The following is a 26,116-nucleotide window of genomic DNA, read 5'->3' on the forward strand; positions in this document are numbered from 1 at the left end:
GTTCTCCATAAGACTTTATTTGTCGTTTGATAAAAATAATGAACCACTTAACGGAAACGTAATGGAAAGTTACTGGTTTTTTTTTTATTTCATTAATAGATATAGTCAGTTCGTCATAAAAAAAAGGAATCAGTACAATGGAGACTGGAAGTTTTCATAAATCTTAATAAATAACATATTTATGTAAATAAAATAAACTAGAGGAGGTCACCCGCTAATTACTCTTAGTACCTAAAGAGCTAAAAAAAAAATTAGGTGATTGCTACATTTATACAAATTCAAGCTGTGAAACCAGTTAATAAAAAAATTTTTTTTTTATTTCTCTTATTAAAGCATATCTCACTGCTTTGTAACAGAATGCATACTGTTCAGGAAGAAACACACTTGAATGTCTTTGCTTCCGTATTTTCAGCACTGTCTGCGGTAGGCACACTGTTTGTTCTTTCCGTAATTGTGATAACGCGTTGTCTATGGTACAAAACGTTCCTGTCCGACCAATTCCTGCAGAGCAGTGGACCACTATCGGTCCCGGTTGAGAGTCTGCTGTCTTTTTCATCTCTTTTCGTTTTTGGTTCACTTTTGATATTAGATTTAATATTTCCGCCGGATTGGTAGGATTACCGTAGTCGGACCAATGAGGATACCAAAAGTGATGGATCTCCCGTGAAGTATCACTGCTCACATCAGTGAGTCGCAATCGTGTTCTGGTAAAACTAGACTCTTCTATAATTTCAAGGGTTTTTACAACATATCTTCCAAATGCTAGTTCATAATCCTCTTCTTTGACCCAATATTCATAACACACTTGATCTTCATCATCTGTTTCCGTTAGGGACACAATAACACTAGAATTATGTTCTGACACCATTTTCCAGAAGTCACCACTCGTGCTTTCTTTCGGGCCCTGACAGCAGATAAATTTATTTGCTTCTTTGAAACCATTTACGAAGCTGGCATGTATATAAGTTGAGTCGCTGTCTTGAGATGTAACGATTATTTTCTTCCCATCGGAATCTCCATAATCATACATTTTACTTCCGTGAGAGCTTAAAACCACTCGGGAGTTATCCCAACACGTTACATCATGATACCGATTCTTCCTTAAATTTTCTGGCTTTAAAAAATGATTGACAGTACCTGATATGGGGATATCCATTACTTGTGCGTGTTCCAGTCTGACAAATTCCCAAAAGTTTGCTTTATTTGTTTTATCAAAAAAATCAAAAACGTTAAAGATTTCGAAACAATAGCCTGGCATAGCGATAAACACTAGTTCTACTAATTACAGGATAAATGTAGATTTTGTTGTCACTGTTATCTTACTAAAAATGAACATATTTTTTTAATGCGACGTCTTTTATACTGACGTAGTGTTATTAATTCGGAGCCAATTCCAAGAAAAAACGTCTCTAAATTTGTCAGTTCAAAATAATGCTATGATAAAGCACTTAAACAGATAATGAGATTTGCGTGTTTAACTAAACTAGGAATAGTAGCCGGACACGCAAGCACGCCAACAGAATAATAAACGTGAACCATAAAAATAATGAATACCTCATTAAGGGATAACAAAAGTTACTATTTTTGAGCGCTTTAAAAAACTTATTATATTAAAGGTATTCATTTTTCGGATCTGTAACCTAATAATACCTAAGTATTTTAATGGTGTTTAAACAATATGTACCTAGAGATAAATAGTATTCTTTTTTTAAACCGCCTGAAATATCTCCCCCTGTCTTAAATTAAATTATAAATATAAATAATTCTACGAATTCTGGGTTTCTAATTTATATACAATATTACCGTAAGATCGTAAATATTTGAGTAGTTTTTTATAGCTTTTGGCGCAGATGATATCATGAGAGCACTATAAAATCCCTATCCAACTGCGTATAAAGTTTCGGACGATTTTCCTCATCCAAAAATAGCTCGAATGATAATATTGCAATAAATTTCAATCAACCAGCCCAGCTCGCATTGCCTGTAGTAAACATATTAGAATTTTGTTTGTCAAATTTTGCATGACAGTAGTATGTTCACTACTGGACACTGTTATCAGTAATTCGGTTAGCAACTGGGAAAGTTAGGAGTTTATTATCGTCATCCAATATATGGCTATGTGCGCACTTTGTATGACTAAATATTATCGGTGGTTCGATTTGCGGTTTACCTTATAGCAGGACAAAGGAATGCCAGTTATTAGCTAACAATCCCTATATTTAGTAATCTATCCTACTGAATTACTCTATAAAAGGCAATGTGGAATGAACAACGCCATCAGTCATTGTGCGACAAGTACGAAGGGAACGTTTATTAAAAATAAAGTGAAAGTTTTATTGCAAATTTAAAGAGTAATTGGTGTGAATAAATTAAAAATGAGTCGATGCAAATTCAGGAGTCTGAACTATTCAGAGTTTTTGAATTTAGTGGAAAAAAGTGATTTTGAAGAGGTGGTTACGCGAGAACACGAGAAAATTATGGCCCAGAAAGTAGACGGCACCTTCAACGAATCTATGAAGCTTGAAAATCGAAAATTGAACAGGTATCTAGACATGTTATGTTTTGATCACACTAGAGTGACGTTGCCTGCTGAAAAAAATAGAGGAGACTATATAAATGCGAATTATGTAGACGGCTATGAATACAAAAAAAAGTTTATTTGTACTCAGGCACCGTTGCAGCAGACAGCCTACGACTTCTGGAGAACAGTGTGGATGCATCATACTCGAATAATTGTAATGATGTGCAAGAAAAAGGAAAATAGAAAACAGTGTTTTGCATATTGGAACGACATCGAAGGCGGCGATATTGTATTTGGAAAATTTAAAATAACAACCACCCAAATAGAAACTCACTTAAGTTACATCGAGACCACTCTGCTTGTGACTGATGGGACCTCAGCTATTCAAGAAGTCACGCATTTTGTTTTTACCCAGTGGCCTGACTATGGTGTACCTAATGATGTAATGAATCTATTGAATTTCATTTTAACTGTGAAAAGTGCCCAAAAAGATGTTATTAGACAACTAGCTCAGGAACGTTTCAAAATTGGTGACAATCCACCACCGATAGTCGTCCACTGCAGCGCTGGTGTTGGCAGAACAGGTGCATATTGTCTGCTTGATAGTGCGATATCAGAATTTGATGCTTGTGCTACCATTTCTATTCCATCAACCCTTATCAACATTAGAAATCAAAGATACTACTGTATTTTCATTTTGCCTCAATACTTTTTCTGTTACCGGGTGATGGAACGTTATGTAAATTTAACTGTAAACAAGGTGTCAAAAAAACTCATTGCAAATGTAGCCACTGCTTTATTTAATAAAGTTCTTCATCTAAAAGATAACTAGTACTAAAAATAACATAGAGAAGACAAGTATAATATAAAACTTTAAAAATTAGTGGAAACACATTACTTTTGTATGTTAGAAATAACTTGATTATTTTTCCAATAGTACTTATTTCTAGGCACTTTTCTTAATTATTAGTACAACTTATAATCTTAATAAAGTAAAAAAACGTTAATTAATAAGTTCTTATGTTAATAGGGTTAGTTAGATTATTCTAAGAGTGTTTATTTTCAGAGAATCACCTAGATATTTGTACAATGATTTTATAAGTAAAGCCATATTTTAAATTAATTATATACACATAATGCATGTATCATAGCTTTAGTCTGATAAAGAAAAATTATATTTAGCTTGTTACAGGAAAAAGTTGTCTTATTTGTTACTTGATGTTCATTATATAAATCAATATATTATTACTGAATAAAATAAGCTGTCAAGTGCCACTTAAAAATTATGTTTCTGAAATTTGGCTAAATAAGTAACTAACAATAATAAAAAACTAGGGTTCCTTCAAACTTATGGTCATCATACAATCTTCGATTAAAAAATGTCACTAACGATGTTAAATGTCCATATGAATAACATCTACTTATTATTAAATGAATGTTTGTTGTGAGATTTTCCAAAATAAAAGTTTATAGCTGCAACCTTGTCTTGGAATGCAGAGAATATCTCCAAATTACAATACATAAAAGTTTTTAAATTTAGAATAGCCTCACATAATACACGGTAACAAATTTCATACTCTACCCAATTCATGATACTTGAATGTCTTTTCTTCCGAATATTTAGCACTGTCTGCGGGAGCGACACTGTTTTTTCTTCTCGCACTTGTGATAACGCATTATATATAGTACAGAATATTCCCGTCCAGCTCACTATTTTAGAGCAGTGAATCACTATTGGTCCAGATCCTGTTGTGTTCATCAATTCTTCTCGTTTCTGGTCCACATGGAATATTAGATTCAACAATTCCGGCGACATGATAGGCCAACCGTAATGGAGAGGAAAATTAGTGTACCAAAAGTGATGGATCTCCTGTGAGATATCATTGTTTGTATCCGTGAGTAGTAATCGCGATCTGGTGAAGACTTCCTCTTCAATAATTTCAAGGGTTTTTATGACATATTTTCCGAATACTTTTTCACGATATTTTTCATTGGCCCAATATTCATAGCAATATACTGCGTTGTCTACTTTCGTTAATGACACAATGATATGACAATTTTCCTGTAAAATCATCCTCCAGAAGTCTTCACACGTGTTTTCCATTGGACTTTGGGAGCAGATGAATTTATTTTTATCCTTAAATCCATCCACAAAGTTGGCATGTATGTAAGTTGATGTTATGTCATTATCATATGGGATTCCTTTACTGGGAGATTTTAAAATCACTCGAGACTCATCCCAGCATGGAAAAAGTGTAGATCGATTCTTTGATGAATTTTCGGGTCTTGAAAAATTAGCAATAGTACCTGGTAGTTTCACCTTCATAAGTTTGTGGTGCTCCTTCTTGATGAGATTCAATAAGTCCGGCCGCAATGTCAACTCCAGAAACTCGTCGATGCTAACTGTCTTGAAACTATGACGCCCCATTTCGGTTGCTAGTCTATATCAGAAACGGTTCTGAGACTTACGATCGCGATTGTTTGCTTTATACTAAATTCATACGAGTCACACGCGGCTTTTTATATTCGAATCTCAATTTGTCCGCTCGTATTATTATAATTTCTCATCAGTAAGCAAAGACAGTGAGCAATGACACTATGACCTCAAACTTCCCGATCTCCAAAATAGTGTAGCGTCAGTCCTTATCAGTCAAACAGTCGTAAAACTGAGTAATAAAATAATATAATAGCTGCTGATAATTAAATACAATAGTTTTCCTGTTACTCTTAAATAAGGTTTAGTTAATGAAACTTTACAATTATCATTTGTTGCTATGCATTAGAAATGTTTGAGAAATCGAACTAATACTAAATATCTAGCAGATTCTTTAGTTAGATTGTATATGTAACAAAAGTTTGTCCTTAAAAAGCTCTTGAGTAGAGGACACTAATTTTTTTTTCTATATTATCCTTACTACTAACATTTTATTTAATTTACGAATTAATCAAATAAAAATTATTATTTGTAACCCAATAAGAGTAGTAGTGAACAATAGTAAGTTTTTCGAAAATAGAATGTACCCATCTATGTCCGTTAAAAAATTAGGTAACCGGAATGAGGAAAAATGTTAAAAAAATATGTAAATCTGACATAAACTTGGACCACATTAATTAGCTTATCACTACTGTTTTTCGAAGATCGGAGCAGTCAGTCTGACCCAAAAGGTCATACAATATAAATGTCGTAGACACTTTGTGAAATTAGACATTTCATGATCTGTTTTGGCATTTCATAAAGTGTCTAACCATTTCATAAACTACAGACAGATCGTGTAACAGTCATTTCGTTACACGAAAGTGACTAAAATTTTTAGGCATTTCATGAAATGCAACAGGGCTTCAGACAGATCGTATAATATTACAGAACTACATGAAATGTCTAAGTTATTTAGACAGTTCATGAAATATCTAATTTCACAATGTGTCTGCAACATAAATACCAATCTTCACACTATACCTAATTACAATAAAATAAACGCAATTATTAAAACTACAAACTTACAAGTTAATAGCTGCATTGAGTTGCTTATCACATCACACATTACCACTTAATACAATATTTTTTCTATTAGGTCTGTTATTAAAGCATATCTCACTGCTTTGTAACAGAATGCATACTGTCCAATAAGAAAAACACTTGAATGTCTTTGCTTCCGTATTTTTAGCACCGTCTGAGGTAGGCACACTGTTTGTTCTTTCCGTAACTGTGATAACGCGTTGTCTATGGTACAAAATATTCCTGTTCGACCGACTCCTTCGGCGCAGTGGACCACTATCGGTCCTAATTTAAAGCCTGCTGCTTGTGTCAACTCTTTTCGTTTTTTGTTCATCTGCAATATTAGATCTAGAATTTGCACCGGGCTGATGGGATTACCGACATCAGGCCAATCAGTGTACCAAAAGTGATGGATCTCCCGTGAAGCATCAGTGCACACATCAGTAAGTCGTAATCGTGTCTTGGTAAAACTTGACTCTTTTATAATTTCTAGGGTTCTTATAACATATCTTCCAAATATCTCCATACCTTCCTCTGCATTGAGCCAATATTCATAGCACACGAAACCTCCTTTATCTGTTTTCGTTAATGAAACAATAATATGAGATTCTTGCTCTAAAACCATCCTCCAAAAATGTTCACACGTGTTTTTCTTCGGAGCTTGGCAGCAAATAAATTTTCTTTTCTCCTTAAATCCGTTAACAAAGTTGGCATGTATGTAAGTTGAAGGTATTTCCGTTGGTGTTAGGGTTATATGTGATGGATCTGTATGGTCATAATTATATTTTGCACTAGGTGGTATTAAAATTACTCGAGAGTGATCCCAACAGGGTATCTCGTTGTACCGATTCTTTAGAGAATTTTGCGGTTTTGAAAAATTAACAAAGGTACCTGGTAGTTGTACGGCCAGAACTTTGTCGTGCTCCTTTTTAATGAGTTTCGAGAAGTCCGGCCAACTTGTTATCTGCAGAAAGTCATCAATGCTGAGTGTCTTGAAGCTTTGATTCCCCATCTTGGTTGCAACGAGCTGGTGAATATCGGACGTGGGTTCAAGACTTGCTACCACGGCTAGGCAGTCTATACTAAACTCATACCCGTCTAACACTATTCTATTTATGCTGTTTCAAATTTTCGTCATGAAGTAATTGATATTCAAATTAGCAAACAATAGTAATATGGTCATCCTTTGAATCACTTCTTCAAGTATTGCTTACGTAGTCACATGGGATACTTCATTTCCTAAAGAAGTTTATCGTTTATTAGCATCTGTCTTGAATTGTAATACCTAGTAATGATTACATCCAACGTCTGTTAAGAATCCATAACTATACTTTTAGTGGTGCTCCAAACAAAGTATCTATAAATCAAGTATTCCAATAATAACTGTTTCCTGTTGGACATCAAAAATTCATCAGGAGTAGAGATAAACGGCTATCTGGTAGGTCCTATTATCAAGCCATGCATATGACATAAAGTTTGTCCGCAAAAATACTTGAGTAGAGGACCCTGGTATTTTTTCTATATTGTTCTTACTGCGAAAGTCTTATTTACACTCAGAATTTATTAACTAAACATTTTTATTGGTAATGCGATGAGCATAGTAGAGAGTAATAGTTGATCTTAATGACTAGGATCTTGGAAACATAAAATAAGTAATTATGATTTCAACTCAGGTTGCATCAGGATATTTCTTAAATAACTAGTGTGACTAGAATTTCATAGACCTTACAGATCTATTTATCATATTTATAGCACCCTCAACCTCTTTCTCTGTGAATTAAGGGTTTCTGGCTCCAAAGTTATAGCGTCCAGGTTCAGTTGATTGGCAGCTATATCTTTGACTTCTGTATTTTCAGCACTGTCTGCGGTAGGCACACTGTTTGTTCTTTCCGTAATTGTGATAACGCGTTGTCTATGGTACAAAACGTTCCTGTCCGACCAATTCCTGCAGAGCAGTGGACCACTATCGGTCCCGGTTGAGAGTCTGCTGTCTTTTTCATCTCTTTTCGTTTTTGGTTCACTTTTGATATTAGATTTAATATTTCCGCCGGATTGGTAGGATTACCGTAGTCGGACCAATGAGGATACCAAAAGTGATGGATCTCCCGTGAAGTATCACTGCTCACATCAGTGAGTCGCAATCGTGTTCTGGTAAAACTAGACTCTTCTATAATTTCAAGGGTTTTTACAACATATCTTCCAAATGCTAGTTCATAATCCTCTTCTTTGACCCAATATTCATAACACACTTGATCTTCATCATCTGTTTCCGTTAGGGACACAATAATACAAGATTCTTGCTCTAAAACCATCCTCCAAAAGTCTTCACACGAGTTTTTCTTCGGACCTTGGCTGCAAATAAATTTATTTATCTCCATAAATCCATCAACACAGTTCGCATGTATGTAAGTTGATGCTATTTCTGCAGATCTCGTGGTTATATGTGATAAATCCCAATCTTCATCATCATATATCGCACTCAGCGGGCTTAAAATGACTCTAAAAAGATCCCAACACGGAACATCGTCATACCGATTCTTTGATGAATTTTCGTGTCTTGAAAAATTAGCAAAAGTAGCTGGTAATTGTACAGCCAAAACCTGGGCGTGCTCTTTTTCAACTTGATTATCAATAAACAAAAGCTTGCCCTAAACAGACTAGTTTTTCCTGTTATTCCTAAGCAAACATCTGTAAATAGAATATTCCAATACTCATTTCCTGCTTAGCATTAGAAATGTATTAGAATACCGTTCTATTACTGCTAAAATAGATGCATCCTTTGTTTACTCTATAAATAATTAATTCAAAATTTTAGTTCATTCTTTAAAAAGCTATATATTTTCTATTTATACCATCATATTTATTAAAAATGAATATTTTTATCCACTTGTCTGAAGAAATCAACTTGTTAATTTTATATGAAATATATATTATATTAGTAACAAATATAGGGGGAGTATATATATATATATATATATATATATATATATATATATATATATATATATATATATATATATACATATACATATACTCCCCCTATTAGTAACTAATATATAGCATTGAAGAAAAAAAAGTTAACGAATATTATAAATCAAAAATGAATCAGTTTTGAAAAAATAAAATTTTCTTCTATGACAAAAAATAAAGGAAAAAGTATGTAAATATATAATATATTATATATATGAGTGAATATTATATATATTTACACACAATTCTCCTATCTTTATTACTAATATATAATTCGAAAAAAAAAAAATTTCAATTGTGATTACGATAGTTACTAATCAAATATTTTTTTACATGAATACATTTTAAGTATAATACTTGTCATAAATAATATACTGAGTCACTCCTCGTGTATAAAATATATTTTGTCAAGCAATTAACTATTATACAATAAATATTGATTATCGTGAATGACAATGCCTTTAATATATCAGATAATTTATGAATAAATTATATCACTACAGTAAATCATCGCATATCCGGATTTTCCGAGCTAAACAAAATAAAGTGCACATTAATCTATTGTTAATTTTTAAAAAAATGTTACAATAAAATGCAGACATTTGTTACTCATAAATCCAATCTTTCCGGATAAATGAGATTTTACTATAAGCTAATTAAAAAATATGTCAAATGAACTTAAAGGGTAAAAATAAAAGACATGATAATATTTTATGATTATAATTGATCTCTGTGCTGCATATTAAATAATATATTAAACAAAAAAAATGAATATATATATATATAATTGTTGAAATGCGTTTTATCGCAATTATGATAAAAAAAAAAGTAATTAAATATTTTTTTTGTTTTTCTATATCTAAAAAAATCTACAGTTACACAACGCCGTAACTAAATTACAATAATTGTTATTATTATTATTATTATTCCATTACATGATTATCGTCATCATCATCATCATAGTTATCATCTTCTTAATAATCATATTTATAATTGGTATCAATAAATACTTTGAACAATGCACAAGAGCCATAAATAACTTTTACAAGTTTACTAAAAACTATATTTGCGTTTTTATCTCAAATGCTGTATTAAGACCAGATTATTTATTTATAATAATAATAATAAATTACTAGGTCTCAAATAACCCAGTAATTAATAATTATATATTTATTTATATATTTATATCTAAACTACTGTATTAAGATGAACATTTCTTCAATTATAATTAATTTTTCTTTTTTTTTTAATTAAGAACTTACGTCTTAGTCTAATTTATTCTACAACTCGGTGTAATTATTAAAAAAATTTTTTAATTTAAATTATTATGCATTTGAATAATTTTTTTGTAATTTTTTACAGTCGAGTGCAAAAACATTTTTTTATAATGGTACAAGTACACAAAGTATTTAAACCGACAATTTAATTAATTAATCGTTTGTTTGTTTGTTTTTTAAATTAATTAGGCTGTGAAAAAATTTTAACTTAATTTTAAAAATTTTAATCTCTTATAAATTTCAATTACTGAGTTGTTATTTACAAAATTATAAACAAGGTTTGGTTTTAATAATAATAATTATTATTATTTAATGTTTTAATTAATAATGTTCAATGTGAGGACAATCTTTAACGTGATATATGGATTTAAAAGTCGTTATTTTTTTTTTTTATGGTCATGGACAAATGTCCGCAGTCAGTCTGACATGTAAGTTGTAAAATTTATTTATATATATATATATATATATATATATATATATATTTATTTATTTATTTAATTATTGTATCAATTGTAAAAACGAAAACGGTTTACTATTATTTTATAATTATTAATTGAGTTTTTTATTACGACAATATAATTATTGTTGACTTTGATGCCTGAACATTGAACAGTTTATTGTTTATTATTATCATTTTTTCAAATTTTATTTCTATGGAAGCCACAATTTTTATTGATATTTTATATTTTTTTTTTATTCTTCCATTTTATAATTCGCAATGGATATTTTTGTTAATTGATCATGTTTATTTAAAAAAATTTAATTTTTTTATTTTTATCTAATTCAATAGAGCCGAGATAACTACAAGTATAAAAAACATAAAAAATTGCGTACATTAATCAATTGACACCACACTTAATTATTATTTTTCTATTTATTAATTATTAAAATTACTTGGGATGATTAATTAGTCGAGTGAGCGTGAGATTTATTGACTTAAACCAGAGAAAAAACAACCAGAGAAAGATAACTTTAAATATTTTAAAATACTCATTTGGTAAATTTCTGACCAGAAATTACTGAAAACTATAATTTCTGAACAAAAATCATTTTATTTTAATTTTAAAATACATGTGTAATTATGCATTTTCATATAATTACGCACATATATCTTTAAAAAAAAAATAATTGTATCTAGTCATTTGGTATTTAAGTTATTACTTGGGTTATTTTAACTACGGTTGCGTCATCTGTAACAAATTTAAGATAAAAATGTTCTTTTGTGGAATTTAACGAAGATTGCGGTAAAAAATGATGAATTTTATTAAAATAAAAAAAATATGTTAATGTCAAGATTAGATATAAAATAATCATTAAGTCAAAAGTTTAAAATTTCTGAATACTTTTGTATACATAAATTTATTTTTTAAAAAATAATAATAAGTTTGTTGACTTTCTTAGTAAATAAAAACTAGCATTGCAGAGATTCAGTTTACTGATTCGATGGGATTTTTGTTCGTTCGTTATCGTATATTTTTTTTTTTTTAAATATTATATTATAAATATATATAAGCATAATATTTATTGACATTGCATTCCATCGCATCGAGTCACTTATCTTGAACGACTTGTAATATTTTTTTATTACTAATTATTTATCAGAATTGCAACAAATTATTATGCTTAATCTAATATATATATTCACACTGGGTGTATTTCTATTTTCGTAATGTCAGACATTTTTGTAATGTCTGAATTTGCATTACGACGTAATATAAAAATTTTTTTTTTTTTTTTTTTTCATCATTTTCCTTTTTTAATGTTAAGGCATTTATGATTATTTTTTAAAATTTAATTCGATAAAACCTATTTTTATTATTTTCTTTAAATATTCATTAAAGACGATTAATAAAAAAATTTATTATCAACTCGTTTGTTGCCTAGTTTTTTTTCTCCAATAAATATAAAGAATTATTAGATAAGAATCGACTAAAAGTTTATTGCTATATAATTTGACTGGTTTTCATTTTTAAAATAACTGTATAAATAAAATTAATTATCATTATTTTTAAAAAAATTATCAATAAATCGATTGATTTTCAATTAATTAATATAATACGCGACACACGATATAATATATATAATTTTTGTTAAATAAAATAAACTAAAAAATTATAAAAAGAAAATTTTTAAATAAAATCATTTTTTATAAAAAAAGATATTTTTACTTTTTAAAATATTTAAAAACATTTCAAACTATTTACAATTGTGATCCAATTAATTTAATGTGATCACGTATAGACAATTAATGCGGAAAAAAATTTTTCATGATTTTCTGTAAATAAATAAAATATTATTTTTAAAAAAATTCAATGTCATGACGAAACGTGTTTTGGTTTTCATTTGTTCATTAATTAATTAATAATATATGTAATAATAATAAAAAGTATCCGAATACGCGCAAATAAAAAATATAAAAAATTAAAAAATAATAAATAGGGCTGTTTTCTAATCGCGAAACAGCTAATTGCATTAAAACAATACTTATTTTCAATTTTAATAATAATAATAATAATAATAATAATTTGTTAGCTCGTTAATGATAATTATAAACCGATAATAATTATAACATAAGTTTGTTATTTGGCAATTAATCAATTAATTGATTCTTTCAAATAATGTTAATATTTATATATATTTATATATATGTGTGTATAAATTTGCAGTAATACTATGGCAACTTTTGTTAGCATTATTGATGAAGTAAGCCATCAATTTACTGCCTACTAAGTTGTCTTAAGAGATACTTAGTACTTAAGTATTTAAGTAAAAATTTGCACCCTTACATATATATTCAAAACTCTAACGACAACTATTGTGTAATTTGAGTTGTCCAGATTTTTTTATACGCAAGGATCGTCGTAAGTAGCCGGCCGTTATATTAATAAAACTTAATTATTATTATTTTTTTTTGTTACTTATTTTTTGTTGATGCTGATGGTGACGTTTTTTATGAATCGTATGATGACGATCCATGATCGTGAGCAGGACTAGGCGGCGTTGAAGGATTTGAACTGTTATTTGATGCGATTGAATGACGAGGACTTCCACCAGTTGCATGATCCTGTAAAAAATATTTTTAATTAAGTATTTTAATTATATTTATTTATTTTAAATAATTTAATAAACGAACTTTGTCTTGTAGAGACGCGATGCTGCCAAGAGATAATGGAGTATGAGAACGCATGTGTGAAGATTCCGATTCAGTTTGATCGACAGGTGTACGTGGTAATGATGGTGGAGTCGCTGTTGGTCTTGGAGGTGCTGGACCTCGTCTCGATGATGTTGATCCTTTTTAAAATAAATTAATCTTTTTATTTTGTATCATAATAATTATTCATTAAGCAAATAATGAATGGTAAAAATAATAACCATTGTGAGGAGAATATCCAGAATTTCGTGACATGTGAGAACTGAGCCGACGAGTATCGGAAGGTGGATGTCTAGGTGGCAGAGGAGCTGGTTTGCTGGGGGGTTGGACGGGACTATAAAATCGTTGCTGTGGAGTTTGATGTAAATGGGAAGTGCTGTGATGACTGGAGTACTGTTGTTGATCAGCAGTCTCGAGTGTAGTTGGTAAATCTAGCAGTCGTTGAATTTGTATCCCATTACCAGGACCCATATGACTAATGTGATTGAAGTTCGTTGGTGCTGATATCATTTTAGAACGTCTGTCAGTTGGACGCGCGCCACGATTTCCTTCTCGCAATGAAAATCTTCTTCGTGGCCTTGTTATTTGTCTGCCACTTCCGTCTACAGGTGTTAAATTTAGTAATTCTCCTACAAAAATAAAATTAAAAAAAAAAAAATTAACTCTCTACCAATAAAAAAATATATATGTATATACAACAGCAAATACTTACTTTGGTGTAAATTACTCAGGTGAATGACATAGGGCATATCGTTGATCATGCAAGTTGTAAGAGAACCCGAATTATTTAGCGGACGTGCTCGTTTGACATTGAGCGTTTGCAGCCAATCCCCAGTTGTGCAATCAAATACATCCACGTGAGTTTCACTGTATATCAATAAATATCCCTCGCAATAGCCTAAAGATTATTTTATTATTATTATTTACAAAATTAAAAATTTAAGAGAATTAAATAAATTAGACACTGACTGACTGCCGAAGGGACTGCGGGATACATTATTTCACGGTCTCTACTTTTTCTTCCCTGACTATCAACATAAACTGCTAGGGTTTGAAATACTAATAGAAATTCACCACGAGGTAGTTCTATACAACGCATTGCATCGACTGCACTGTAAGTTAAGAACCCAAGCAAAGTATTTTCAGGATGGACCAATGCTAAAAAAAAACATTATTTAATTGATAAGAGGTAATAATAGTAAAGTGACTTAAAAATAAATATAATAGTTACAAATAGGATGATGGTCTCCTAAAATACTATAAATTGAAAATCCTGAAGGATAACCAACGCATAGACGGCCTTCAGAAAGTACTTGAAGTGTTTGTGCATGACAAGGTAGCATTAATTCGTGAATTCGTTTGTGACGAGTTTTCGTACGCGTTACTTCGTAAATCATAACATGTGAGGCGTTCTGTAATTTAAGATAATAAGTTAAGTAAAATGAGATAAAGTTAATTGACGATAAATTATAAAATAACAAACCTGTTTCTTAATAGCAACACATAAACAATAGGTAAGAGGATTACGTCTTACAACACCGGTTGTTAAAGTAATACATCCCTTGGTCTCGGCAACTTTAATCCATTCAACTTCATCACCGTCTAACGCACGTACTGGGACTAATCGTACGTGACGTTGCTTACCGCTAAGCACCACGATTAATTGCTCTTCGGTAATGTACTCGAGTAAATATATTTTCTTTCCCTCGCCAACTTTAGCAACCTCACTACGATCTAAATCTAAACAGAATAGGCCCTCCTCGGTACCAATGACTAGACGATCAGGATCAATAATCGCTCCTGACATCACGTTTTTAATAACTGCCAATGTATTGTCCAACAATTCTTTTGCACGGAAGACCTACAAGACACAATAATAATAATCATAAATATCTATTCATTTATCTGTTTGTTTATATTAAATATGAAAACCATACCGTTGTATTTGGAAGATTATTTTTCTTTAAAATTCGATGAAGTTCACCCAATGCAACGACCCACTTTGTTTTCTCGCTCTCAGTGTCAGCAAGCATCAGCGTGTGATTTCGTAATCCCGGAGGTTCCAACAAAGACGTTGTAATCTAAATAAATTTAATTTATTGTAAAGACGACTCAAGTAGTCAGTAGTGATAATTTATTTATGCAGGCGATACTTACCCTAAATATGCATGGAATGTCTTTTTTAGTAGCGTGAATGACATCTGACTCACGAACGGAGCTAACGCCAAACTCTGAGTCTCGCATATCCAGTACTTGGGACACATAAACAGACGGCAAGGCATTCCTGTCAGGTGATATGTCATACAGGAATAATTTAAAATCACACACTACTACGAACTGACGTATCCAACCCTTTTTAACACCGCCCATTTTTGGAACTTTCACGTAGCCTTCGTAAGCGGTGCCGATCCCACGGGTCGGATCTATTCCCAGAGGTCTCTTGGCTACAGAAAAAATATTGATAATAAGCAACATCATCAATCATTTAGTATTAATTAATAAATCATCGAGATTTTAATTAAAGAGCGTACTTTTATCATGTGGAACAGGACACATTGCTGGTACTTTATCACAACAAGGCATGTGACAAGCAAAACCACATACTTCACAAACTACTCCCTGTCTCGTTAATCCCACCATAAGCGATGTGCAATGATTACACTTTGTTGGAGCTGAAAATGTCCGTACTAAAAATTGATGAGATTTAGGTTTTGGTTGCAAGGCTGCTTGACTGTGTGCCGATGATTTATTTAATAATTCATGAGACAACGGTGATGTTGGATCCTTTAATAAATTTAATTAATTAATTTTTCCGGTGAAATAATTAAAAATATATTTATGTGTAGTTAAATTTAAAAAACTTACTATACTTAGTTCAGAAAGATTACTCTTGCTACTCGTAAGACTAGGAGCCCTGTTATCTTCAATATCACCCTCCACACTGTCCACACTTCCATGACGTGTACTGCCAGCTGTTTCCTTGAGGAAGTGTTCCAGGTACGACATTTGGGATGTGGGGCGTTCCAAGACTGCAATATTCATTTTAAATATATAGCGATAAAAGACCATTAAAATTATCATCATCATCATCATCATTATTTATAATTATAATTTAATATTTTAAGTTAAGCCATAATTTCTAACAAAATAAATTACGCTAATTAAGTAGCTTAATGCTTTGTGATGAGTGATAACGCATAAAACCTGGCAATCACCTCAAACTTGCTATTAATAAAAATAACAAAAAAAATAAAAACATCTAAGTAAAGCAGCAGTTTAATCCACACGAGTAACAACCACCTGTGGTAAAAGATAGAGGGCAAAAGGGTAACTAATGTCTACTGATAAAACAACCCCAGTAAATATAAAAGCAATAATTACACGATAAAGCATCTCTCTTTTAATTTTATTTTTTAAACATAAAATAAATATATATACATATATATTTTTTTGTATGTTTGTTTATACTTGGTGTACTAAACCGCAATATATTATTATCTCTCCTGCACTGAGAGCATGCAAATTTGCATAAATTAACAAAATCAATTGGGCTCTAGAGAGTAGTTATTTATTAGGGTAAGCGTGCCGGCTCGTTGTTGGTTTTTTTTTTTTGTTTTTATTGACAAGGTACTTACGAAACTCTCGCGCAACAGGAATTATTTAATTGGTGAGTAAGTAAATTAGGTGGATTGGTTTTACAGAGTTTAAAATATCGGCTCGGGATTAACAAATCGGTAATTGGTAATAAAAAAAATTAGTTTATCGTCTAAAAACATAGCGTGTGCTGTGTTAATAGCGATAACTATTATTATTATTAATATTGGATCAACAAACAAAGTAATTATTTATAGGTGGCGATATATATTTATACAAATATGAATAAAAATAATTTATTATGATATCACTCCGATAGGATAAAATTTACCAGGCGACGATACGATGGCAACAGCATTGCGATTGATGATTGAGTTGACCGTAGCAAATCTAGTTAATAAGCGACATGTTGTGATGCGGGGAGTACGTATTACTGGTAAGGGTGATGACGGCTGGTGTACGATGATACGTTGGGGTTTTGTTCTAATGATGTGGTTGTTGTTGTTGTTGTTGTTGTTGATGTTTGAAGTAGAAGAAGAAGTACAAGTGGAAGACGTTGGTGACGAAGACAATTTGCTTGACGATACAGTAGTTGTGGAGAGTAGAACAGCTGTCACAAATACAGTTTGATGATGAGCAACAAGAGGCCCCACACGCAGCTCGTTGCGCCAATAAACAGGGGCACTTTGTAGTCTAGAAATCAGAATTTCATACCGTGCCGAACATCGGGTTATACTTTAATGCTGGACAGCAATGCCAGTATCAATCGTGTTTGTTATTTTTCCACAGGATTTTTTATATTTTTATTTTTGCCCCTGAGTGCGAGCGTGCCCGCCAGACGAAGCTTATTCATTATTATTATTTATTTTTTTTTTTTTTTTCATGTAAATTTACTCACAGTCAGCACTCGGTATTTTATCAATAATTAATTTTCATTCGGTTTTCACTTAATCTAGTAATTTACTCATTAGAAGCTTTTACCGCTTCGTTAATTAAAATAATTAATGGTAATTTTGTTTTCAATGATACGTCATCTAATTTTAGTTTGTTACCTGAATGAGTCACGATTTTAACGACTAATTAAAAAAAAAAAAAATAAAAAGAAAAAAAGAAACAAGTATATCCATATTATATGTACACTATGTTTACTACACATGCACTACACACTACATTATATATATATTAACTACATTACACTACAATAAGTTAGTGATGATTTAACTACTATGTGAGATCATAATGATAAGTGTAGACTACCAAGTACGCTACCATGCGAATACACTTTAAGACTTGTTTTTAATTAATGTTATTTATCTAAATGCCCGGTTCTCTCTTATATTATCAGGGATAAAATATGTAATTGTGTTATTATATATGCGTGTAATAATTATAAAAAATAAATATATTTCATTCGTTTATCGCCTAATGAACCAGCGAGAAAAATTAAAATGCCTCAAAAGAACATAGACAGCGTGTATTGCTGCTGTCTGTGTTATAAACACGAATATTAACTTTTCAATATAACTTTTTTTGGTCTTGGAGGTAGTGTGGCTTTCGACGGTAGTAAAAGTACTATTGGTATTGTACTTACAACCATCATTTGTCTCAACACGTGATTGCAGCTCCTTGATCTGCATTTCTTTGCGTTTTACTTCATGCGTCATTGAATCCACTCGTACTCTAAAGTCTCGCAATTCCCTATAAATTTATAATTATTATTGTTATTATTAATATCATTAAATAAATCTATTCAAGTTCCACAGCTCACTTATTTTTTTATCATATTTGTATGAAATATTTACTCTTGTATATTTAAAAAATGGGCGCTTTAGTAAAGTGAATTAAATTTTTTTTTTATCAATCTGCAAATACCTAGATAAGATATAAAAAAAATTTTTTTTTTGTTTATAACCAGAAATAAATGATGAAGCTGCAGAACTTGATATTTCCCATAAAATATATGAATTATATGCTTACTTTTGCGCAGCAATAAGATCTGAGCGTGTTTTAGTAAGCTCTTCAGATATAGCTTGCTTGGCTTGTATTTCACTCTGAAGTGAACTCTGTAGATTCAATAATTCCATTTTATCAAGTTTCTGAGATCTGCGGTTCCTCCAATTTTTATCTGACATAGTGGAAGTACTTCCGACCCCGCCAACGCCACCTGAATGCTTGAGGAACTCGAGTTCCTCGGTCATCTTGGTCGCCAGTGCCTGCAAATAACCTCTAGCATCTTTTTCATCGGATACCCATTGAATTATTTCGGTGATCTGTGCCTCCCACTGTGCAATAGCTTCTTTTTTGTTTCTTAATTCCTCGTACTCTTCCTCCAACTGTCTTCTCTCACCCTGAATCCTATTGACACTGTCAGTCATTGAATTCAATTCAAGTATTAATTTTTTATTCTCCTCAGCGAGCATTATTTTTTCACGCTCATGACGTCTACTTAATTCATTTATTGTGTCCTCACTGTCTGTAATATTTTCAAGTCTCGCGGCATCCAATTTATCTTTTGTTATTTGAACTTCACGTTCAAGTAACTCACGTCTACTCTCAGCCTCATGCAGTTGTTCCTGAAGGCTTCGTATCTCAGTGTTATAGCGACTCTGCTGCTGCGTCAAATTTTCATTGTATTGTATTTCAAGCTGTTCGACTTCTGATTTAAGCCGATTTATTTCTTGAGTTGCTAGAGCATGATTCGCACTAACATCATTACCAACAGAACGTTGACGTATTTTTTCAGTTTCTTCTTGCATTTGTTTACAATATTCTTCACTTCTTTCCCGTAATTTCCGCTCTTTACTCGTTTCCGCCATCGCTTCCTCAACACGATTTTCCAATTCCCGTCGTAATTTTTCCGCCTTACGGATGTCATGCCGCAAACTGTCAACTTTTTGCATAACGACCTCCAGTTCTTCCTCTTTATCGCGTACTTGTCGTGATAATTTTTGTTTATGCTGCCTTAACTCTGACAATTTATCAGTAACTTCAGTGTACTCAGCCATTGCAAGTTTACGCTGAGTCAATGCATCTTTGAGTTCTTTATCCTGAAGTTTTAATTTCTCCTGTATATCCAATTTTTCTTTAGTAGCCTCCTCTTTTTCAGCACGTAACACACGAATTAATTTTTCAAGCTCCACTACTTTACTTACATCACCATTATTATCTTTAACCCGTAATTCACGTTGTCCAGCACTAGTATTTGTTTCCAGTGACTTTAATTGTGACTCGAGCTCGCAATTCCGCTTGGTAAGAGTATTTATTTCATCTTGGAGCTTTCTCGTGGCAGTATTTGAATCTGGAGATACAGTAGGCGGAGTTGTGGTCGCTGCTCCAAGTTGATTTTTCAAATCAGCTATTGACTGCAGCAGTCGACTATTTTCTTCTTCAAGGATTTCAATACTTTTGTCCTTTCGCGGAGGCAAGACTGTCAAAGAACCCAAGTCAGACATGCAGCTTCCTTGTGTAAAACTAAATCCAATAAACGGTAAATGGAGACCCGAGAATGCCGAATTCGCCGACGGTGGCACAGCGTCTGAACTACGAACATCATTGTCATCAACGTCAAAATTAGACGTGTCAGTTGGTGAGGAAACTTCAGGAATGTAGGGAGCAGTGCTGTCCCTAAGTGTATCCCAATTGACACCATTGAACCACGGGTGTTTCTTGAAATCTTCGATTCCATTTTGTCCTAATCTGAATTCAGAACTGCATATTAATTTTCTCATAAGATCCTTGGCCTCGTCAGAAATTTCATAGGTGTCGTCTGTTGGGAAATCAAAACAATTCTTATGGTTCATTATTCTCCCATAAGTTTCGACTAGAGATTCAGCATAAAACGGTGTTTCGCCGTACAGCATTTCGTACATACATACTCCCAACGACCACCAGTCACATTCTGGTCCATATCTACCTTGTCCGTCTTCCATTGCCTTGAATTAAAATTTATTTTATTTATTTACAAAGATAAAAATATATATAAAATAAAATATATATATAAAATTACCCGCAATATTTCAGGTGATATATAATCGGGTGTACCAACAGCAACGTTACTTTGCACAGTACCATCTTCAAACAATCGAAGGCACGAGCCAAAATCAGCTAAACGAATATGCCCATTGGCATCCAATAGAACATTATCTGGTTTAATGTCACGGTGAACATAACGTAAATCGTGTATTGATCCAATAGCGAGTACCATTTCAGCAATATAGAATCGTGCCATATCTTCGGGCAACCTATCCTCAAATTTACTGAGTAAAGTGAGCAAATCACCTCCGCAGTAATAATCCATTACCAAGTACTGCAAGAAAGTTTGTTCATTTAATACAAAGATAAGATCAGTAAATATTTTATTTATAAACTACAGAGATTTTACCAGATTATTGTCATCTTGAAAGGCATAGTGGAGATTAGTAATCCAACGACGATCACCGTACACCAGAACATCGCGCTCTTCTCTAAAGCACGCAGTTTCAGCGCGCTTCAACATTTCCCATTTATTTAGTATTTTCATAGCAAATACTTTGTCAGATTCTCGCATTTTAACAACACAAACTTCTCCAAATGCACCGCGTCCTATTACTTTTATTATTTCGAAATCTTCGCGGCATAGTTGTAAACTTTTTATGCACGCAGCTACTGGTTTTACTGTTTAGTAAAAAAAAAAAAATGAATTTATTATTTAAAATAAATTAAACCAGCAACAGATTACTTACCGAATTCAATAAAATCAGAAACTGTTTTTTCACGTCTCAATGATGAGTTACAACACTCATCATATAAAATCAATAAAACATCAATAAGAGTTTCAATAGAAAATGTATGACCTATTTTTCCTCCTTGGACTGGACCACTGATAAACAAGCTCTCCAATTGTCGAAGTCTTCCTGCTACACCTAAAAAGCCAGCATTGATTTAAATTTAAATAAAAATTGACATTTAAAGTGACAACTAAAATCAATAATTAATAATTACCCCCGGAAACGATATCCATGGGGATAAAGGAATGTTCCGTTGGATTAGACATTATTTTAGTTTTAAAAGATCCTTTATCCGGATCTTTGGTTGATGCCATTATAGTCCTGGGTTATCTCCGTATGCAGCCACATAACTGGACAACTGCCCTAAAAAAATATAAATAATTATTTTATTTAAATATAAATAAATTAAAATTACTTTGTCCTAAATAATAAATATGAAAAACAAGTACAACTATAATAATAAGTCGCTAGCGTTCCATCTAAATAACAACTAGCGCAACTCAATAAGCGATTAAATATTTTATTTAAATAAAATTCAATACCCAAGTTAATATTGTAATTTCAAGGTAACATATATTTAAATAACAACAATAACCAATTAAATAATTGTAAAATGGGTGTCTCATTAGACCAAATGGGCGAAGCCACATCAATATTACGTAACACAACATAAGCTTAAATATATTTTATAAAAATAAAAATACTAAACTCTACCATGTTTTACTTGACAATATGAACAGCTTCGCGTTTAAAAGTAAAAGTAAATATCACTAATAAAATTATCTATATCATTTAATGATAAATAAATAAATAACTAGCCAAGTTAAGTAAATTAATAATAATTTAAACATTAAATATGCATTTAAATATAAATATAAAGGCAGATATTAAATCCTAAATAATTAACTAGTTATTACTGATTCAAGACTATTGACTATTACTGTTGCTATATTTATTAATCACAGTACACCTTGTAATGATTAAAATAAATTATCACATCACTATTTAAACACTCTTACTCTTAGTCTAGTAACAAAAGTTTTATCCAAAGCTATTACAAATGTCATTGTACTTAAATACATATACGAGCAATTAAAAATAAGTTTAATAAAAAAAGTAACATTGATGAATATATATATATTTTTAAAATCTATTAGCGGATACGTAGTTTCTATTTACAGCTTAACCTTATCTGCGACAATGCACTTGGGTATTGCTTTTTATTTTATAATATGGAACGTTAAATATGTTATCCGTACCACTCATTTTTATATACAACTATTATTATTTATTCATTATTATTATTATTATTATAATTATTATTATTATTATTATTATTACAAGTTATGTATCGAAGTTGAATTTAGATTTTATGTTTAGCTTTTAAAAACTCTACTTTAAATATTTACTGCTATTATTATTTTTATTGTTTTTATTAATTACCCAATTTATTTAAAACTGTAATTAACAGTTTAGTTGTTTATTTAAATCGCACCGTTTTAATTATCACAAAACATTGTATGTATTACCACCACCTCCAAGACCCTGGCTATTTGGTTGACCCCCTGGTAAGCAGCACCAGGATCCATGGAAAAAAAATATGGCAGTTCTACGTCATGCTATATTATACATATATATATATATATATAGAGAGAAAGAGAAAGAGAAAGAGAAAGACAAGTGTTGAGAAGAAAATACGACATTAGCGCCATTTAGTAGACTTTAAATAATTTATTAATAAATAAAACTCTTTAAATTATTGATCAATAAAATGATTATCAAATTATTTATTTTTTAAATTTATTCAAGAAAAATATTTTTTTTTTATTATAAAAAAAATTGACATCGATAATACAGATTTCAAACTCTGATGACGGTCACGCAGATGACGTTTATTTTCTATTTTATCAATTGAGTAATTAAAAAATATATATGAGACAGAGATATAAATAAATATATGGTGGGGTTATGATTGGTCGTGTGCTCGTGACTGGTGATGATGATATACATTTTTGAAGAAGGTTGAATTTTAAAAAAAAATAATAAAAGTTGATCAAAATTTTGTGTTGATGATAAATTATATTGATGATAATAAATAAACGAGCTGGTATATTGATAAAAAAATAATTTTATGGCGAGACAAGCTGGTGATTGTGGATCGATATGTTTAATGGCACTTGTATTTTTGATTATTTCTAGCAACAGCAATTGTATTTGTTATTGTAAGAGTAGAGAGGAATTAATACTGATTACTGATAGATGCAATTGTGCTGGGGATTATTTGCAATGTAATTTGAAGAGCGTTGTTGTAATGCAGGTTATAAGAGTGTTGGTGTCTGGATGTTGATGTTGCCGTTAACGTAATGCTTGTGGAAATTTAAAACGAAAAAACGTGTGTCAACAACAGGCGATGATATGTATCACGTTTTTATCAGTGGATACCGCCTGGTGGAGGCAGACCATGGCAAATCATTTTATGTTTATACTATTGAAGTGACGGATACTGATACTACTGTTAAGTATACCATTGAGAGGAGATATAGTGCTTTCAATGCATTACATAGACGGGTAAATTCATTTATTTATTTATTAATTAATTAATTATACTCAAATAAATATAATTACTATTATTTGCTTGTTGCAGTTGAAAAAAATAAATGACACAATATCATTTCCGCCTAAACGAGTACGTAATTCACAGCCAAAAGTATTAGAACTGAGAAGAGCTGCTTTAGAAAATTATATTATAAAAATGTTACATTTGTCTGAGACAAAACAACAAGTATTGGAATTTTTGGGAATAGAGAGTTGTAAAAATACTAACAGGATAACTCCTAAAAGGTATGTGTCATTGATAAAAAAACATTTATTTTTTACTTTCACTATCTTTAGTCAGTTTTCATTTGTAATTTATTTTAAATTACAAACTGACGTATCAGTTGAGATATTCCACTTCCGGTGCTGAAATTTTTTAAATTTTTGGATAGATTAGATTATCAAGCTTAGATGATTTTAAGAATTCAAACTTTAAAGATATTTAATTTTAATTTAAATTCAAGTTGCCCAATTAAAACTGATGCTTGAGATATTATCTAAAGATATTACACAATTACATATTAATTGATACGCGCTAGCCTTCAAACTTGTATAACTTGTATAACAATTTAAATGTAAATTTTTTTTTTATAGTAATAAAGTGGATATGAAAAAAAATTTTAATGGAAGAGATTCACAAAGTGCAATAGGACATCACCCTGTGATAACATTTAAATATGACCCGTACATAAATCCTGATAATACTTCAAGTCTTCCTGATATTGTTATACAAGGTGCGCTGGATGGTATCTACAAGTCTTAAAATAAATCCAACTACTCGATGATAAATTAATTGATTGATAATAAAACTAAAAAAAATAACATCGCCAAATTTTTATGAATACTTGTATAAACTTGTCTGTGATTGAATTTATAAATTATATATTTAAATATATTAAATAAATTTTTATTTTTGTCTGTATAAAATGTTTTAATAAATGTATTATTATAAATTGCATTTTTATTGATGTAGGAAATGATTACATAGCTTAAATACTTTAATTTTAATTTAAGAGTATTGATTATCGTTTAAAGATACCTAAATACTTGAATAATGACACTTACTTCGGTGAATAATAGCTGGGATGACTCACGCTGAAGACTAATGAGTCTTTTAGAGTTTCTATTACGTATCACTAATAAAATTCAAATGGGTAATGGATAGGGAGGGTTGGTAGTAAAATTAAAAATTTTATTATTATTTTTTTTACCATTTATTATTTTTATTGTATAATTGCCTTATTTATTTCGCCTCGTTTTATTTTGTTCAGTTTTGGAGTACATTAATTAGTGACAATGATCTCAATCGTCTATTTCCTATCGAGTATCAGGGTATTATTTTTTTTTTTTATTTATTTATTTTTTTTTTTTTTCATTTATAAATGACGTTAACTCATACGAGCATGCAATTTAAATTGCATTACCCTATTCATACAGTTTACAATCTAAATTAGGCATCATTACATGATTTTTTTTCATTACAATAATAATTAATTTAAAAAAAATATCTCAGGCATTTAATCATTAAAATAATTTACAAATTTTTTAATAAAATAATATAATTATAATAATAATAATTGTTGCTCCTATCATTCCATTACAAATACTATAAATTTCAGTGTTAAATAAAATAAAAAACTTTACCTAATATTATATATATAATATTTATTAAAATATTTTAATTTAATAAGTATGAAAAATTTTATTATTCATATATATTGCCGCATAATTTATAATATTTTATAG

The 26,116-nt window shown here is 30.8% G+C and overlaps 7 protein-coding genes across 14 annotated transcripts; 2 read left to right on the forward strand and 5 right to left on the reverse strand.

The window, feature by feature from the left end:
* Window positions 1-267: 267 nt before the first annotated feature.
* On the reverse strand, window positions 268-1,280 carry LOC103571910 (tyrosine-protein phosphatase non-receptor type 9). The gene has a single exon (NM_001414842.1). It carries the CDS (start codon window positions 1,256-1,258, stop codon window positions 296-298), a length of 963 nt encoding a protein of 320 aa, NP_001401771.1. The 5' UTR covers window positions 1,259-1,280; the 3' UTR covers window positions 268-295.
* LOC103571911 (tyrosine-protein phosphatase non-receptor type 9) lies at window positions 1,271-3,357 on the forward strand. Its single transcript, NM_001414843.1, has one exon. It carries the CDS (start codon window positions 2,376-2,378, stop codon window positions 3,351-3,353), a length of 978 nt encoding a protein of 325 aa, NP_001401772.1. The 5' UTR covers window positions 1,271-2,375; the 3' UTR covers window positions 3,354-3,357.
* A 569-nt stretch (window positions 3,358-3,926) lies between these two features.
* LOC103571912 (receptor-type tyrosine-protein phosphatase alpha) lies at window positions 3,927-5,439 on the reverse strand. Its single transcript, NM_001414778.1, has one exon. It carries the CDS (start codon window positions 4,947-4,949, stop codon window positions 3,939-3,941), a length of 1,011 nt encoding a protein of 336 aa, NP_001401707.1. The 5' UTR covers window positions 4,950-5,439; the 3' UTR covers window positions 3,927-3,938.
* A 626-nt stretch (window positions 5,440-6,065) lies between these two features.
* Window positions 6,066-7,104, reverse strand: LOC103571914 (receptor-type tyrosine-protein phosphatase alpha). Its single transcript, XM_008550258.3, has 2 exons — window positions 6,909-7,104; window positions 6,066-6,782 (listed from the first exon to the last, which is right to left on the reverse strand). Exons 1-2 carry the CDS (start codon window positions 7,027-7,029, stop codon window positions 6,070-6,072), a joined length of 834 nt encoding a protein of 277 aa, XP_008548480.1. The 5' UTR covers window positions 7,030-7,104; the 3' UTR covers window positions 6,066-6,069.
* On the reverse strand, window positions 7,099-8,875 carry LOC103571913 (tyrosine-protein phosphatase non-receptor type 9). Its single transcript, XM_008550257.2, has 2 exons — window positions 8,870-8,875; window positions 7,099-8,665 (listed from the first exon to the last, which is right to left on the reverse strand). The coding sequence occupies exons 1-2, from the start codon at window positions 8,873-8,875 to the stop codon at window positions 7,847-7,849; spliced, it is 825 nt and encodes a 274-aa protein (XP_008548479.2). The 3' UTR covers window positions 7,099-7,846.
* An 832-nt stretch (window positions 8,876-9,707) lies between these two features.
* On the reverse strand, window positions 9,708-23,384 carry LOC103571915 (serine/threonine-protein kinase Genghis Khan). Of its 6 annotated transcripts, XM_014441767.2 has the most exons (20): window positions 23,219-23,375; window positions 21,990-22,138; window positions 21,731-21,910; window positions 21,391-21,662; window positions 21,016-21,315; window positions 18,987-20,941; window positions 18,601-18,707; window positions 18,288-18,290; window positions 17,341-17,724; window positions 16,281-16,444; window positions 15,947-16,199; window positions 15,573-15,859; window positions 15,353-15,496; window positions 14,899-15,276; window positions 14,647-14,827; window positions 14,385-14,573; window positions 14,128-14,313; window positions 13,637-14,044; window positions 13,398-13,555; window positions 9,708-13,328 (listed from the first exon to the last, which is right to left on the reverse strand). In XM_014441767.2, exons 2-20 carry the CDS (start codon window positions 22,087-22,089, stop codon window positions 13,215-13,217), a joined length of 5,763 nt encoding a protein of 1,920 aa, XP_014297253.1. In that variant the 5' UTR covers window positions 22,090-22,138; window positions 23,219-23,375; the 3' UTR covers window positions 9,708-13,214. The 6 variants fall into 6 exon arrangements, with proteins under 6 accessions (XP_014297253.1, XP_008548483.1, XP_008548482.1 ...); XM_008550261.3 differs by lacking the exons at window positions 17,341-17,724; window positions 18,288-18,290 and having other exon boundaries at window positions 9,709-13,328; window positions 23,305-23,384; XM_008550260.3 differs by lacking the exons at window positions 17,341-17,724; window positions 18,288-18,290 and having other exon boundaries at window positions 9,709-13,328; window positions 23,271-23,372.
* A 362-nt stretch (window positions 23,385-23,746) lies between these two features.
* LOC103571916 (sorting nexin-24) lies at window positions 23,747-25,312 on the forward strand. Of its 3 annotated transcripts, none has more exons than XM_008550265.2 (4): window positions 23,747-23,997; window positions 24,093-24,343; window positions 24,420-24,616; window positions 24,965-25,312. In XM_008550265.2, the coding sequence occupies exons 2-4, from the start codon at window positions 24,191-24,193 to the stop codon at window positions 25,131-25,133; spliced, it is 519 nt and encodes a 172-aa protein (XP_008548487.1). In that variant the 5' UTR covers window positions 23,747-23,997; window positions 24,093-24,190; the 3' UTR covers window positions 25,134-25,312. The 3 variants fall into 3 exon arrangements, with proteins under 3 accessions (XP_008548487.1, XP_008548486.1, XP_053596422.1); XM_008550264.2 differs by having other exon boundaries at window positions 23,747-23,882; window positions 23,975-24,343; XM_053740447.1 differs by having other exon boundaries at window positions 23,747-24,343.
* Window positions 25,313-26,116: the final 804 nt, after the last annotated feature.

The sequence above is a fragment of the Microplitis demolitor genome, chromosome 7 (assembly GCF_026212275.2).
Source record: "Microplitis demolitor isolate Queensland-Clemson2020A chromosome 7, iyMicDemo2.1a, whole genome shotgun sequence".
Taxonomy (NCBI): Eukaryota; Metazoa; Arthropoda; class Insecta; order Hymenoptera; family Braconidae; genus Microplitis; species Microplitis demolitor.

Bases quoted from the DNA above. Each gene is read 5' to 3' on its own strand.
- LOC103571914 (XM_008550258.3), bottom strand. From the start codon at position 7,029: ATGGGGAATCAAAGCTTCAAGACACTCAGCATTGATGACTTTCTGCAG. The intron at 6,783-6,908 runs GTACCTTTGTTA...ATGACCATACAG, and splicing joins TCTGGCCGTACAACTACCAG to ATCCATCACATATAACCCTA.
- LOC103571911 (NM_001414843.1), top strand. From the start codon at position 2,376: ATGAGTCGATGCAAATTCAGGAGTCTGAACTATTCAGAGTTTTTGAAT.
- LOC103571912 (NM_001414778.1), bottom strand. From the start codon at position 4,949: ATGGGGCGTCATAGTTTCAAGACAGTTAGCATCGACGAGTTTCTGGAG.
- LOC103571910 (NM_001414842.1), bottom strand. From the start codon at position 1,258: ATGCCAGGCTATTGTTTCGAAATCTTTAACGTTTTTGATTTTTTTGAT.
- LOC103571916 (XM_053740447.1), top strand. From the start codon at position 24,191: ATGTATCACGTTTTTATCAGTGGATACCGCCTGGTGGAGGCAGACCAT. The intron at 24,344-24,419 runs GTAAATTCATTT...TGCTTGTTGCAG, and splicing joins TCAATGCATTACATAGACGG to TTGAAAAAAATAAATGACAC. The intron at 24,617-24,964 runs GTATGTGTCATT...TTTTTTTTATAG, and splicing joins AACAGGATAACTCCTAAAAG to TAATAAAGTGGATATGAAAA.
- LOC103571915 (XM_014441767.2), bottom strand. From the start codon at position 22,089: ATGGCATCAACCAAAGATCCGGATAAAGGATCTTTTAAAACTAAAATA. The intron at 21,911-21,989 runs GTAATTATTAAT...CTGGCTTTTTAG, and splicing joins CATGGATATCGTTTCCGGGG to GTGTAGCAGGAAGACTTCGA. The intron at 15,497-15,572 runs GTAAGTATCGCC...AAATTTATTTAG, and splicing joins ACATTCCATGCATATTTAGG to ATTACAACGTCTTTGTTGGA.